Here is a 13,084-nt window from a genome sequence, read left to right on the forward strand (position 1 = left end):
TTTTTAAGGATCTTGCTACGCTTTCCCTCTTCACTTCTTTGCTCTTTAAGTTGTTTAGATAATTTATTGACCAGTCTGGGCGGGTGGGTTATTTTTAGCAACGCTGTCTCAATGGGTGACATCTTTATTTTGCTCCTTCCCCCTCCCTCCCCCCTTCCCCCTTCCCCAACCTCGGCTGCTCTTTCCGTAGGATAACGAAAGAAACCTGGCCAATGGCACCCAGGAATGGGCTGCTGCACAGTTGGCAGGAAGTTGGTTTGAAAGAGAGAGCCCTTCCGGAAAGCAAAATTCTCACCCAAATGCTGATTTGGATTGCTCGGAGAGATTCTGTAGCATTTGGTTCCCCTTCCCGTGTATTGTGCGTGTGGAGGGGGGGGGGTTCTGGGCAGGACTGGGCTATGTAGGGTTGGCAGGTCCCTCCAGGCAAGTGGAGGTAGCTGGTGCTTACCATGAGCAGCAGACACATCCAGTGTTACATCCCTGCGCATGTGACCCAGAAGCGCTCTCATCACATCGAGGTTGTCAGGACGACAGTCTGGTATTTGGGCAAACACTCTATGGTACATTTGGCTTCTCACATAAGAGTTTGCGCCCAACTTCCAGAGCCTGATGTAACGGATATGGTGATGTCACTTCCGGGACACACGGGTAGTGATCTAGATACATCACTGCACATCAGATGGATCTCCCTATTTTTGGAGGTACCTTCCCCTCCTGCCAGCCATCTGACCAGTGACAGGGCGGGGGGGGGGGGGGCTGTCAGCAGGGTATCCCCTACCTTCTCCAGTGGGGGTCTGGTGACCCTCATATAAAGAAATGGCATCGGCTTAATCTCTCCCTGCTTATCAAGGTTGGCCGTTTACTAACCTCCATCTCCAGCAAAGCAATTTAACCATTTTTCACTTTGGGAAATGCCTTGTTAAAACATGCTGTCACTCGTTCCACTCCCTCCCTGAATTCCTCTAGAAATTCAATCTCTGATGGGGGCGAAATGGATGCATCCTGTGAATGTAAATCTAGGTGCATGAATGCTCGGAGCGTGCGCGATGCGCAGCCAGCCACTTTAAGCACCGCAGCTGTTGGGTTATATTTTCGACTGTCACCGACACATTGTAGGACAATTACACTGGAAACCTCTCAAATGAACCTTCCCTCCCAAAAAGCAATTATCAATTATCCTGTCAACTTGGCTTTGAATCTAATGGAGAACGGGCCCTGGAACTGCAAGTTTACCGGCTGGAAGCAGGCAAGCCCCCCACAACCCAACGCCACCCTCAATAATTCAAGAAGAGGGGAGAAAAAAAATTGGGAGAGGGGAATATGGTATCCGTGGCCACTCTCTGTGAAATTCTCCTCATCTCTGTGGTCCTTACCACAAAGATTGAAGGTATTCTGAGAGCGTGTCCCAGAAGTGATGTCACGTCCTTCTGAAACAGGCACAGGCAAGCCCGATCCCATCAGATCTCAGAAGCTAAGCACGGCCAACCTGGGTGAATATTTAGAGGAAAGACCTCCAGGGATTTGGGTGGAGTTCCTCCAAGGAACATTAGCAGTCATGCCTCAGAGGCAGGCAATGGCAAACCACCTCCAGATATCCCTGCCTAGTATTTGGATGAGGTTCCTCCAAGAACACTAGGGGTCGTGACATGGAGGCAGGCAATGGCCAACCCACCTCTGAACATCCCTTGTCTAGCCAGGAGGCAATCCTCCGATCTCCTTGCTAAACAACACACCTGCCGTATGGTAAATAAATACCGTCCTCAAAGTCTGTCCTCATTTGCTGGTACTGAGTGGGAAACCCCGCATGGTTGTGATGGGCTTGGAGCTGTGGGTAACGGTGGGAATGGAGGCAACTTACCAAGTGCAGAAAACAATTTTGCCATCTCTCCCTCCTTCTACGGTCCCCCAGTTTGTCCCGCTCCGTGCATAATGTTCTCTTAGGATCACCAGCCCAAAGGAACGTGTTCTTGGCTGGCAAAGAAAAATGCAGTGGGGTGGGGAGACAGTGTGCCTTCCACAAAGTGCTCAGGATTTAAGCCATCATCCTGACTCCCTCTCCCCCCAGTGGAAGTATGTTCCAAGATGGAACAAAAGGATCCGTAGAACCATTTGCCACAGGTACAATCTGGGCAACTGTACATCACTCACATAATAGTAGACAACATGGCTCCCTCAGCGGACCCTTAAATCCATGCACTAGGGCCACAGAGGCAGAAAATAGACTTCCCCAGCCACAGACTACCCACTATGCCACACGGGCTTTCACATGACATTAAATGATATTTTCTTCTCCACTGACAATGCTCAGGCACGTTTGCTAGACGGAGGACGAGAAGCTCGCCAACAGCTTGCCCTGAGGCTTGGCGACTGCATCAAGCTGGGCAGAACAGTCCGGTCACAGCTTTTCATACGCTCTGCTGCACAGTCATCCGCTCAGAGAGGGGAAAGCGCATGTCAGCTCTCTGGTAGAAGGACTCTAAGCCACTGATGAGTGGCCACAGCAGCTGATGGACAAGAGCAAGGGATAGGATGGATTTCTTCTCTACTCAGGTGGCGTTGCTCGGCCACAGCACAGCTGATTCATGGCCCTCCCTTGGCAAACCTATGCTCAAGGCCTTGTTGTTCACAGGGCGATCCCTTCCCCCTTACTACATAGCCAAAGTCACAGGGTTGTTTGCAGGATGAAAGTGGTGGAGAGGAGCACCTACAACATTCTGTGTTCACTGGAAGAGCAGCCGGCTAATAAAGGGATGGATACTTAGAGGCTTAGAACTGTTTCCTGTCAACCTGTCATCCTCCCAGGAAGGGAACGAGACAGGAAAGGAATGCACTAGCCAGGTCTGACATCCACCTGGGGAGCTCAATATGGAGAACAAAGAACTAATTACCGGAGATAGAGTGGCATAGCATCCAGCTAGGAATGAGAAGGATGTATCCAGTTTGGGATTTCCACTGGGGGAAAGGCAGAGTACAAATGAAGTAAACAGACTTAGGGTGCTCAGAGCCCTTACCCACTCTTTCCCTGCTGACATGCCCAGGACAAGAATCTACTAGATCCCTATCCTAGAGAAATTTGCTAGGCGCTTCAGCCTGGATAACCTCCCTTTGAGGAACCCAAAAGGTGAGCCCACATGCCACAAATGGGCCCCTGGATGCTTTCATTTGTAAGTCTTTCAGAAAAGGTTTAAAGTTTTAGAGTACTAAAGTCTTCCTGGTAGTGGACGCCCAACCTCCTTTTTTTGTATTATTATAAACAGCCATCATTTATAAGTGCATTTGAAACTCTGGTCTAAACAACTGTAAAATAAGGACTGAATGAGGTTTAAAATCCAGTTTTTCAGGGTTTCTTTTCCTTTTCAACCGAACACCCTTATGATAATTAACAATACTTAGGTTACTGCGGAGCTATTTCAAAAAAAGAAAACACAACCCTTGACGGCTCAATTGTCATTAATAAGGCAGAAAAGTTGCATTTCCTTGCGGGGTGGGAGGGAAAACTAGTAATTTAACCAACGCTTTGTTGGAAACCAAAGGTGCTGTGAAATTTAACTCGCTTTCTTACGTCAAGCGGCGGCCATGCTAGTGTATCCTGGGATAGTTGTGACAGACAGCTATCACCTTCAGGTTCTGCAACACCCTCCCGAGAAATGCGGGAAACAGAACTTTTGGCAGAGTGTGCAAGACAGAGACTTTTTTTGCTGCGGGTGGAGCTTTTATATATAGGTATATCTAGAGGCTGTCTGTGGATTCCCTCTTATTAAACCCCCATGTTTTCCGTTCAATAACACCACTTTTATTAATATATTAAAGAACAACGCTGGCCAGAGTCAAGAACATTAGCACCGCCAGGAAACTAATAAAAACGAACGGCAAGCGGGAAAGGGGGAGGAAAAGTGAGACCACCGCCAGAAAATATTAGAAACCAAATTGCATTAAGGAGCCGCGCTGACAAAATAAAATGGTACGGCGGTGGAACAACACGTGTTCTGGTCAGGATTTATTATTTGTGTGTTCCAGCGATGCTGGAAAGAATCAGCCAGAAGGAGGTGAGGTGTCTACCATTGGAGTCGGCAAGAGATCAGATCAATGTGGGGAATCCTATGCTTTCGCTGGCAGGGGCTTCTGGGAATTGTAGTCCATGGATATCTGGAGGGCCACAGTTTGACTACCCCTGGCCTAGTAGAATGAGCTCCAGGAAATTAATTCTGCAAGACAAAACTCTTCTGCCCGGCGATTGGTCGAGTCGAGGGCAATTAAAACATCATTCATGTTCTTGCACAAGATCTTTTCAGTGGTGGCCCAATGACCTTGCACGCTCTCCCCTGCTGCAGTCAGTCACAGGGGCCATAATTACCTGGGCTCCCACTCTCCCGGCTTCCCGTAAATGAGGCAAAACTGAAACCGTTCAAGAGGGCCGCTCTGCACAACTAATCGGGTCGCACAGTACAAAACAGTTCTCAAGCCGACCTGGAGAAATGATTAATGATTGTGTCTGCAGCTTAGTGTAAGTAGGACGCCATTTACGTAATTCCTGCACCGCTTAATGTACCAGGTGCATATCTGGCTACACTTTTATTCCCTTCTGCTGCTCCCAGACTTCCAAAATCCTAACGCACAGGGGTTACTGGATGTCCCATTTTGTTCACCGTACTGACTCACTTGGCATAACGCAGCTTATATCCCATTAACCCGAATAACTTTTATATTGATATTACAGTGACCTGAAAAAAAATTTTAAAGGTGAGAACTTGCTAACATTACAGCTTCTATTACACTTTTAAAACTTCTTATTATCCGAGTTTGGGGTAGGTAAACAGAAAGGGGGGTGGGGGTGCTTACGTATTAATACATATGAAATGTGGAAGTGTGATACGCTTTAATACCAATGATTCTTCGTTTACCATCATGGTTTCTTTCTGCCACCTGCCCTGCGTGCAGTTCATATTGCATTCGCAGTTGCGGACTGGAGGTTTGCCAAGACTTATGCATTTCCACAAAACAAGCATTAAAACCACTCTTGGAAACAAGCTCCACACTTGCAAATTCCATTCCTCCCTCGCTAGCAGGATGCTTTCCATTAATGTTGCCTTCTAAGACGAAAATCAGAATTGTTTAGACCAGGGATTCCCAACAGGGGGCTGTGGAGTCCCAGGGGGTCCACAGAAGCTCCAAAGGGGGTCTCTGTCGCCTTTCCCCTCTTATCTTAATGGAATCAGCCATAAACTAGAGAACGATCTGCTTCCATTGGTCCCCCCCTTCTCTCATCCAAGTTCTGCACCTGGGAGGGGCTATAGCCTGCATGCTTACTTTCGCTTTAAGCTACCTCCTGTCTCTTCCCCCCTTAGTCCTTCTCAAGCTTACCCATTACCGTGAGTGGTGATGTCACTTCCAGTGTCACGTCACTTCCAGGGGCGTGGCAGGGAGGTGTGGCCAAGGGATCCTCCATGGTCAAAAGGTGGGGAAAGGCTGGTTTAGACCATGCATTGCTCAGACGCCATAAAAATAATAGTCCTGAAGAAGACTACGTCGAAACCAATCACTACCCAGGATCGCGTGACTGTTATATTTTTGGACTTTGACGTTTCCTCATCTGTTATTTCATTGGACAGCTACCCATCTTTGTACTTCTCTAATTAAGGGAGTTTCTTTTTGCAATGAGCATAGCCCATTGGTTAAGATCCACACTAGGGTCCATACTAAACAAATATTCAGATTTTCAACTGGCCTCCAATTACATTTTTCGTCTTCCAGGCAGGGCCGGAATCTCCCAGAACCTCTAAACACTGCAGATGAAGGATGAGCACTTTGGCTTGGCTTGGCCACCTCGGTGATCACTGAAACCCAAGGTGGCGCATGGGAGGCCAGCACCTTGGGCTTTGGTGATGGCCAAGGCAGCCGAGCCAAAGGGCTCATCCCTACAGACTATCTTCAGGGTGTCCTTTAAGGCAGGTGTAGTCAACCTGTGGTCCTCCAGATGACCATGGACTACAATTCCCATGAGCCCCTGCCAGCAAATGCTGGCAGGGGCTCATGGGAATTGTAGTCCATGGACATCTGGAGGACCACAGGTTGACTACCCCTGCTGTAAGACATAGCTGCATCCCTTCCACTGTGACAGCTTGCAATGCCTCTAAGAATTCTTGTCCAGCTTCTCTTCCCCACCCCCCCAGTTGCACATCCCAGGTTTGTCTCCAACCCTGTGCAAGCGTGAGAAAGAGAAAGATTGTTTGTGCCGCTGGTTAAAGACACATTTGAAAAACATAATTACCGCACAACGGGTTATCAGCCACTCAAAATCTGCCAGGGCGGCCGCAGTGCGTGAAATGACAGGGTACATTCGGCAGGAAATAGCAGGTTGGGAGAATCTGCGTCCCGGAGGAAAAGGGAGGAAGCCCCGGGTTTGAATCCCGCCTCAGCTCGGAACATGCTGGGCGGACCTAGGCAAGGGATGCATTCAACATTCAAGCGCCCTCCATGTTGGTGAGACGGGGATCGTATCGCTAACCCTCCGTACAGGGTTGTTGTGGTAGCTGAAGGCTCCATCAAGTTGCAGCTGATTAATGATGACTCTTTAAGGCAGGGATAGTCAACCTGTGGTCCTGCAGATGTCCATGGACTACAATTCCCATGAGCCCCTGCCAGTGTTTGCTGGCAGGGGCTCATGAGAATTGTAGTCCATGGACATCTGCAGGACCACAGGTTGACTACCCCTGGCATAAGGTTTCCAAAGAAAGAGTCGAACCGAGGTGGGTTGGCCTTAACCTTCCTCTGCATAGCAAACCTAGAATTCCTTGGGGGCCTTCCCACCCAAGTCCTCTCCAAAGCTGATCCCTGCTTCACTTCCAAGATCTGGCATGAACTGGCTAGTGTGGACCATGCAGGTCAGGAGCAGTACTGCTGTAAGGATTACAGAAACACACATGAAGAGCTTGGACTCCTAAAAGCACGCTATTTATATAGAGTCATAAGCATGTGTCCTCTTGCTGCGATTGACACAAGATCCGCTGAGAACTCTTGAAACCATTAATGTGAAGAGCTGACTCCCTCAACACCAAGCAGGTAGCTATTTTATTCACGGCCATCACCTAGCTATTTTATTCACGGCCATCACCCAAAACCACTGCCAGATTGCTGTACCTCTCCCTACTCACAGAATCATGGAGTTGGAAGGGACATCATGGGTCATCTTAGTCCAAACCCCTGCACTATGCATACCAATAAATCCTCTTGACAGCAATTGTTCGAATTTTGACACGCTTTACTCTGTTTGGCAGACTGGTTTTATTGTCTTAACTCTACCGATAAAGGCACTGAAATCGAATCATCCCATCACAGAGTACAGGTCCCACACCTGCTCAATGCAGGATCAGCCTAAAGTATCCGGGATAAGTTATCTTAGCATTTAGGTATAAGAATATAACTGAAGCCATGTTAGAGCAAGCCAGTGTCTTCTCCAGTCCAATAATCTGTGTCACAGCGGCCAAAACATCAGGAGGTCCATCTGCAGGGCCCGACCCGCAGAAACCTGTTGCCCCCCTTCCAGACACCAAGAATACACAGCATCAATGCCCTGGACATTTTCCATTGACACCTGGTGGCTAATAGCTACTGAAGGACCTCTGTGCCATAGGTTTAAGCCTTGGCATGCATGTGCATCAGCCAAAATGCAGCCACTCCTTGGGGATTTAACTTCTGGAAACCCAGAAGAAGGGCAATTCCAGCAGCTTCCATTAATGAAGGATCACCACCAATGGGCTCAGCCTAGAATAGTGGTTTGCCAAGGGCATGAACAAGAAAACAGGGATTCCCCCTGGAGAACACGGAGAATTGGAGCATTACACAAGGCCTTTCCCCTCACTGTCACATTATGCACGTGGGAAGCGCATTCTAGAACAGGGATAATCAACCCTGTGGTCCTCCTCCAGATGTTTGTGGACTACAATTCCCATGAGCCCCTGCCAGCAAACGCTGGCAGGGGCTCATGGGAATTGTAGTCCATGAACATCTGGAGGACCACAGGTTGACTACCCCAGTTCTAGAACATCCACAACCTCCCTCTGCAGGGGGAAAACAGGGTAACGGAGGACAAGCTGTCTCATCATGAAGTTCACCCATGGACACAACCTCCAACGGTTTCCTGAAACTCCTCCTGGAATAAATATGGATGCGCAAGTCTCTCGCTGTTTTGCCCCAAAACCATTCGACCAGCATTTTCCGTTCTGATTTTCACTGTAGAGTTGTTGCCACCCCACCCTATGGCTTGTGCACATAACTGATGGGCTATATGTCCAGCTACATCATGCACTTTTTGAGGTGCAAAATGTCAACAAATGAGCATTTAAGGGAAAGGTTTGGTCCAGCGAGTCGGAAATGGTATGAAAATGAAGAACTGCGGGTCTCCTTCAGGGAAGGGGCAATCAGGGAGGTTCCCCCCACTCCCACCGAATCCAAACAGCAAGAATTTTCCCAATGCAATACAAAAAGGCTTTTCCCAGTGTGGTAGCCCTAATTTGCACCTGTCGAGGTTCTTCACCCAGGTAGGCTGCACGTACACACACACGGAATAATGCTTCCCGTCCGTTCCACCCCATTCTGCAAATGCAACATCCAAATTTCTAAGCCATTCACCCTTCTCACCAAGGGTGACCCCATCAGAAAAATGCTGCATTCATTTCAAGATTGCAGGTAGGCCTGGTGCAAACCTCCCCCCCCCCCAAGTGTGCCGTACGTTGTCAGTCCCACAAGAGCAGACACGGACACAAAAGAGACCGAAACGGGGTTGGGGGTGGGGAATTAAACACACGCCTCCCAACGCAGTCCCCGCTGACCCAAAACACACGGCTTGCTCGCGCTGGAGAGAGCTCACAGCAGCCACACGCATGAGCAAATCCGAGAGAGATGGTGGTATGGTAATAATCATCATGACAATTCTCTCCCTTGACCTTTGCCTCCTTTCAACAAACACTAGAAAGTTGTGTTTTCAACAGGAGTGGGAAGATGTGTGCGGAGCAGGTGACTCAGGCGGCTTTCCCCCCCATCATGTCCCCGGCCAACAATGAAGCAAAGCCGCCCAAAGCACGTGACCATGCTTAGCAGAGACGCAAAGGCCACCTGATAATGCTCTCCCCAGCCCAAATAGATGGGCAAACAAGGCCCTGTGGAGCAGCATCTTTGAACCCAGCAGGGAGTGGCAAAGAGAGGCAGGCAGAAGAGTCTGATCATGGAATTTAGACACATCTTTTGAATCATTAAGCTGCCAAGCTGATTCACAACCGGTTTCTGGAATTCATTTGGGAAAGCTTTCTGTGGACGATTCAGGCTTTGGAGTGGCCGCGCATGCGAACAACCTACCACAGCGAGCACACCCCGCAAGGAGAAATCAAGAGTGGCAGGGAGAAGGCCCGACTGACAGAGCGCTGCTACTAGAGAGGCTTGCTTTCTAGTGCCTGCTTGTGGGGAGCGTATCTGAACACACACGCGGCCACTGAAAACGAGGCAACCCCACCCCTGTTTGGTGTGGTCAACTGCAAGATGTAGCCACAGGTTAGGTTGAGGGAAGTGACAGATTTAGGCCCATTTCTTGCACTGCTCTAATGGCAGGAGAGGAGCCATTGCATCACTCCCTCACCTGCTGCCAGGTAAACACAACAAGCTGCACACTGCTTAGAACAAGCCTACATTATATTTGCTTCCAGCTCAGTAAATCTAGAGTGTTGGTTGCATTTAGAGTTGGGAAATTCTGGCAGATCTGGGGTAGGGGGTGGAGCCTCAGGCGGGGAGGATTTGGGGAGGGACCACAGTTGGTTACAATGGCATAGCGTCTACCCTCCAAAGAGAAGAGCTGTTTCTTGTACCTTGCTTCTTACTACCTGGATGGGGTCTCAAAGGGGCTTACAATCACCTCTCCTTCCTCTCCCCACAACAGACACCCTGCGAGGCAGGTGAGGCTGGGAGAACTCTGAGAGAACCATGACACCCCTGCTGGCTGCACGTGCAGGAGTGGGGAAATCAAGCCCAGTTCTCCAGATTAGAAGCTGCTGCTGTTAACCATGACACCAAGTTAGCATTAGCCATTTTCTCCAGGGGAACTGGTTTGCCTCCTTTGGAGCCATCTTGTAATTCTGGACGATCTCCAGGTCCCACCTGGGGGGATGGCAACCCCAGTTACACTCATGTAGTCCATAGCTTCTGGAGCCATCCCACTAGGCGTGGAGTGGCCCAACTCTATTCTCTACAGCAGGGGTAGTCAACCTGTGGTCCTCCTCCAGATGTTCATGGACTACAATTCCCATGAGCCCTTGCCAGCATTTGCTGGCAAGGGCTCATGGGAACAGTAGTCCATGGACCTCTGGAGGACCACAGGTTGACTACCCCTGCTCTAGACCTTCCATCTGCAAAATCTCCCTGATTGGATACATTACTCCATGCAGGGACCTACTTATATAAGTAAATATTCCACTGTAGGCCCCTCCCTGCCTGTAGAGACACAGTGCAAAGAGTATAGAGCCCAGAGACTTAACAGCTTCACCTACACAACTTGTAGAACAGCTCACATGCTAGTTTTTACTAGAAAGACCTCCATCTGCAGAATAGCACTCAGCCAGAAGCTGGAACGGCCCCATTAGCACATGAGTAAAATCAATTACCAGCCTTCCAGTTTGGAAACCAAACCAAAAAGCATTTCATTTTTTTTTTAATCACATACTCCTCCGTGAAGCCACATTGCTACACAACTGTTCCACAACAAGCAATCCCTCAGTAGCTTTTTGACCCACCCTCCAATTCACCTTGCTCCAAAATCTGACATTATCCTATGAGGCGGGGAAAGGATTCTATACCTGTTGCCACATGCTGTTTATGTTGATCTAGTCAGCCGACGGGGCGATTCAACACTTTCCTGGCAGTCTAGCGAAAAGAAAGCATAACTATTCGCTCGAAAAGAAAGCATAACTATTCGCTCGGGGAGGAGCCTAACAAAAAGGCATATTCCTCACTGAGGACCAGAGGCATGAGAAGCACAAGCAGGCAAAGCTACACGATCGCAAGTGTGCAAGAGTAAAACAGAACACACCTCAGGTGTCGCCTTAGCCCCGATCCATGCCACCTCAGAACAGATCTCCTGCATCATTCAAATAAAATCAAATTTCCCTATGGGTTCAGGGGAAATGCAGCTGGAGGGGTTTCTTTTCAGAATTTTACAACCCAAATTTAGTTCCTGTTCCCAAGCAGCACAGAATAGCAACCTGACCCTCTCCCCCATGGCAGGGGGGGGGTAGAACACCTGCAAGAACGACTTTTGCACATCCTTTGCACAGATTTTGCTCCAAGACTAAGGGACTCCCGGGTCAGTTGCCCAGAGTTTTCACACCCCAATAAGGTCACATGACCAATCTCTGCCAATTGGAAGGGGGGGGGGGAGACAAGCAAGACTCTTGCTAGAGATTTTTAAATCAACGTCTAGATTCTGTTGGAAGAAGAAGTTTGTTCTTGTCGTGTCTCCAGGTCATTTTTCTTTGAGTGGATTAAAAGGAAATCAAACCGGGTCCCTGCAAACTGTATTGTGCCCCCCCTCCCACCCCCAAAAATAAAATGAGTTCAATGCTACTCTTTTTTCATGACTGGGTCACCGCCCCTCCCTCCGACAGTATTCGAGAGAAAACCAGGTGGACTCCCCTAGCAAGTTGGAAGGGAGGGAGACCTGCAATTACCAACCAGCCACCGGTGAATCAACACCAGATTTGCCCATTCATAGATTTCCACACTCATGAGACAACATGCAGAGATAGAGATGGAGCTGGGCGTCCCCCCCTCCCCTCGGCTCAGAAAGAGAAGCAAAGTTCAAGCAAGGGAAATCGGGTCCCCCGGCTTACCTTTGGAGAAAACCAAGGCCAGGCTGAAGAGCAGAAGCCACAGGAGGCGATGGGTCTGGCCGCCCCAAACGGTCCCCATGCTGGAAGTTAAATTCTGGCCCCCGGCCCCGGGCGATCACTGCCCCCCAGCCGCTGGCGCATCTTCCTGCCCGGCCCCCCCTGCGCAAAGCGAAAAGGCCATCTTCGGAGGAGGGGGAAGCCGTCTCTCCATCCGATCTGGGCGCGACCCTCTTTTGCAAAGATCCCCCACGCCGCCTAACCCAATAAATACGCAGCAAGCGATAACCTCGCGCTCGTCGGGGAAGGCTGCGCCGAGGCGGGGGCCGCAGCGGAACTCTCCATGGACGGAAAGCCGGCGAGATCGAGGCGACAAGACGAAGACGGGTTGGGATGGCAGAGCCCCAGATGAAGAACGGGAAGCTCAAGCGGGATTCTCTGGTCTCCAGCAGCGAAACTGACAAGTCCTTCCAAGCAGTGAAATTGACAAGTGCTCCCAGCAGTGAAATTGACTAGTCGTCCCACCGGCGAGAAGGGAACCTCAAGTCCCGTCTCCTTCAAAGCATGCCTTGTTTTAAAAGGAGGGGGAGGGAGGTGCCAAGTATCTCTTTGGAGTCCGTGAAGACCAGCGGCGGGGGGGGGGGGGTGCAGAGATCCCTCGCCGAGCGATCCTCTGGCCGCCCCCCTCTTGCGCTGCTTTTCGGAGGCTCAGCCGGAGAGGTCCCTCTCCTCGCGGGGATTGCGCGGCGTTGCGATAAACACAACTTCCCAGCCGATGGAGAGGAGAAGGGGGCCAGAAAGGAAAGCGAGGAAGAGTATTCTGCAGCCGTTCCCGCTGTGGCCGCCTTCCGACGAGGTCTGCGAAGCGTTTGGGGAGAGGGCGGGGGGAGGGAGAAAAAAAAACACAGGCTGCTAAGAGCAAAAGCAAACACCGGGAATTAAATAAATAAAAGCCCCCTCCCGCTTTTCCCCTCTTTCCCCCAGCCCAGCTCTTCCAGCCGCTAGACAGCCCGCAGTCAGCCAATCCCGGCCGCCGGAGGAGCAAAGGGAAAAGGGGGCGGAGAGGGAAAAAGGGACGCCCGCCCCCTTTGAGTCGACGCGCCGGCCGATTCAAACGAAAGGGGCGGGCCGCATGCAAATCGGGTCCGCGGAAACCCCGCCCCTCCTAGAAGCACCGCCCTCCTCCCGGCCGCGCTTGCTGAGAGGCGCGCGCTGAA

The 13,084-nt window shown here is 50.2% G+C and overlaps 1 protein-coding gene across 2 annotated transcripts in view; it reads right to left on the minus strand.

The window, feature by feature from the left end:
* TMEM132D (transmembrane protein 132D) overlaps window positions 1–13,084 on the minus strand; it is a 304,697-nt gene that overhangs the window by 262,100 nt on the left and 29,513 nt on the right. For both annotated transcript variants that reach the window (XM_077309304.1, XM_077309303.1), the window contains one exon: window positions 11,871–12,725. In XM_077309304.1, the coding sequence (XP_077165419.1) occupies window positions 11,871–11,949 (79 nt within the window). In that variant the 5' untranslated portion in view covers window positions 11,950–12,725. The remainder of the gene's footprint in view (window positions 1–11,870; window positions 12,726–13,084) is intronic.

The sequence above is a fragment of the Paroedura picta genome, chromosome 13 (genome assembly GCF_049243985.1).
Source record: "Paroedura picta isolate Pp20150507F chromosome 13, Ppicta_v3.0, whole genome shotgun sequence".
NCBI classification, from domain to species: Eukaryota; Metazoa; Chordata; class Lepidosauria; order Squamata; family Gekkonidae; genus Paroedura; species Paroedura picta.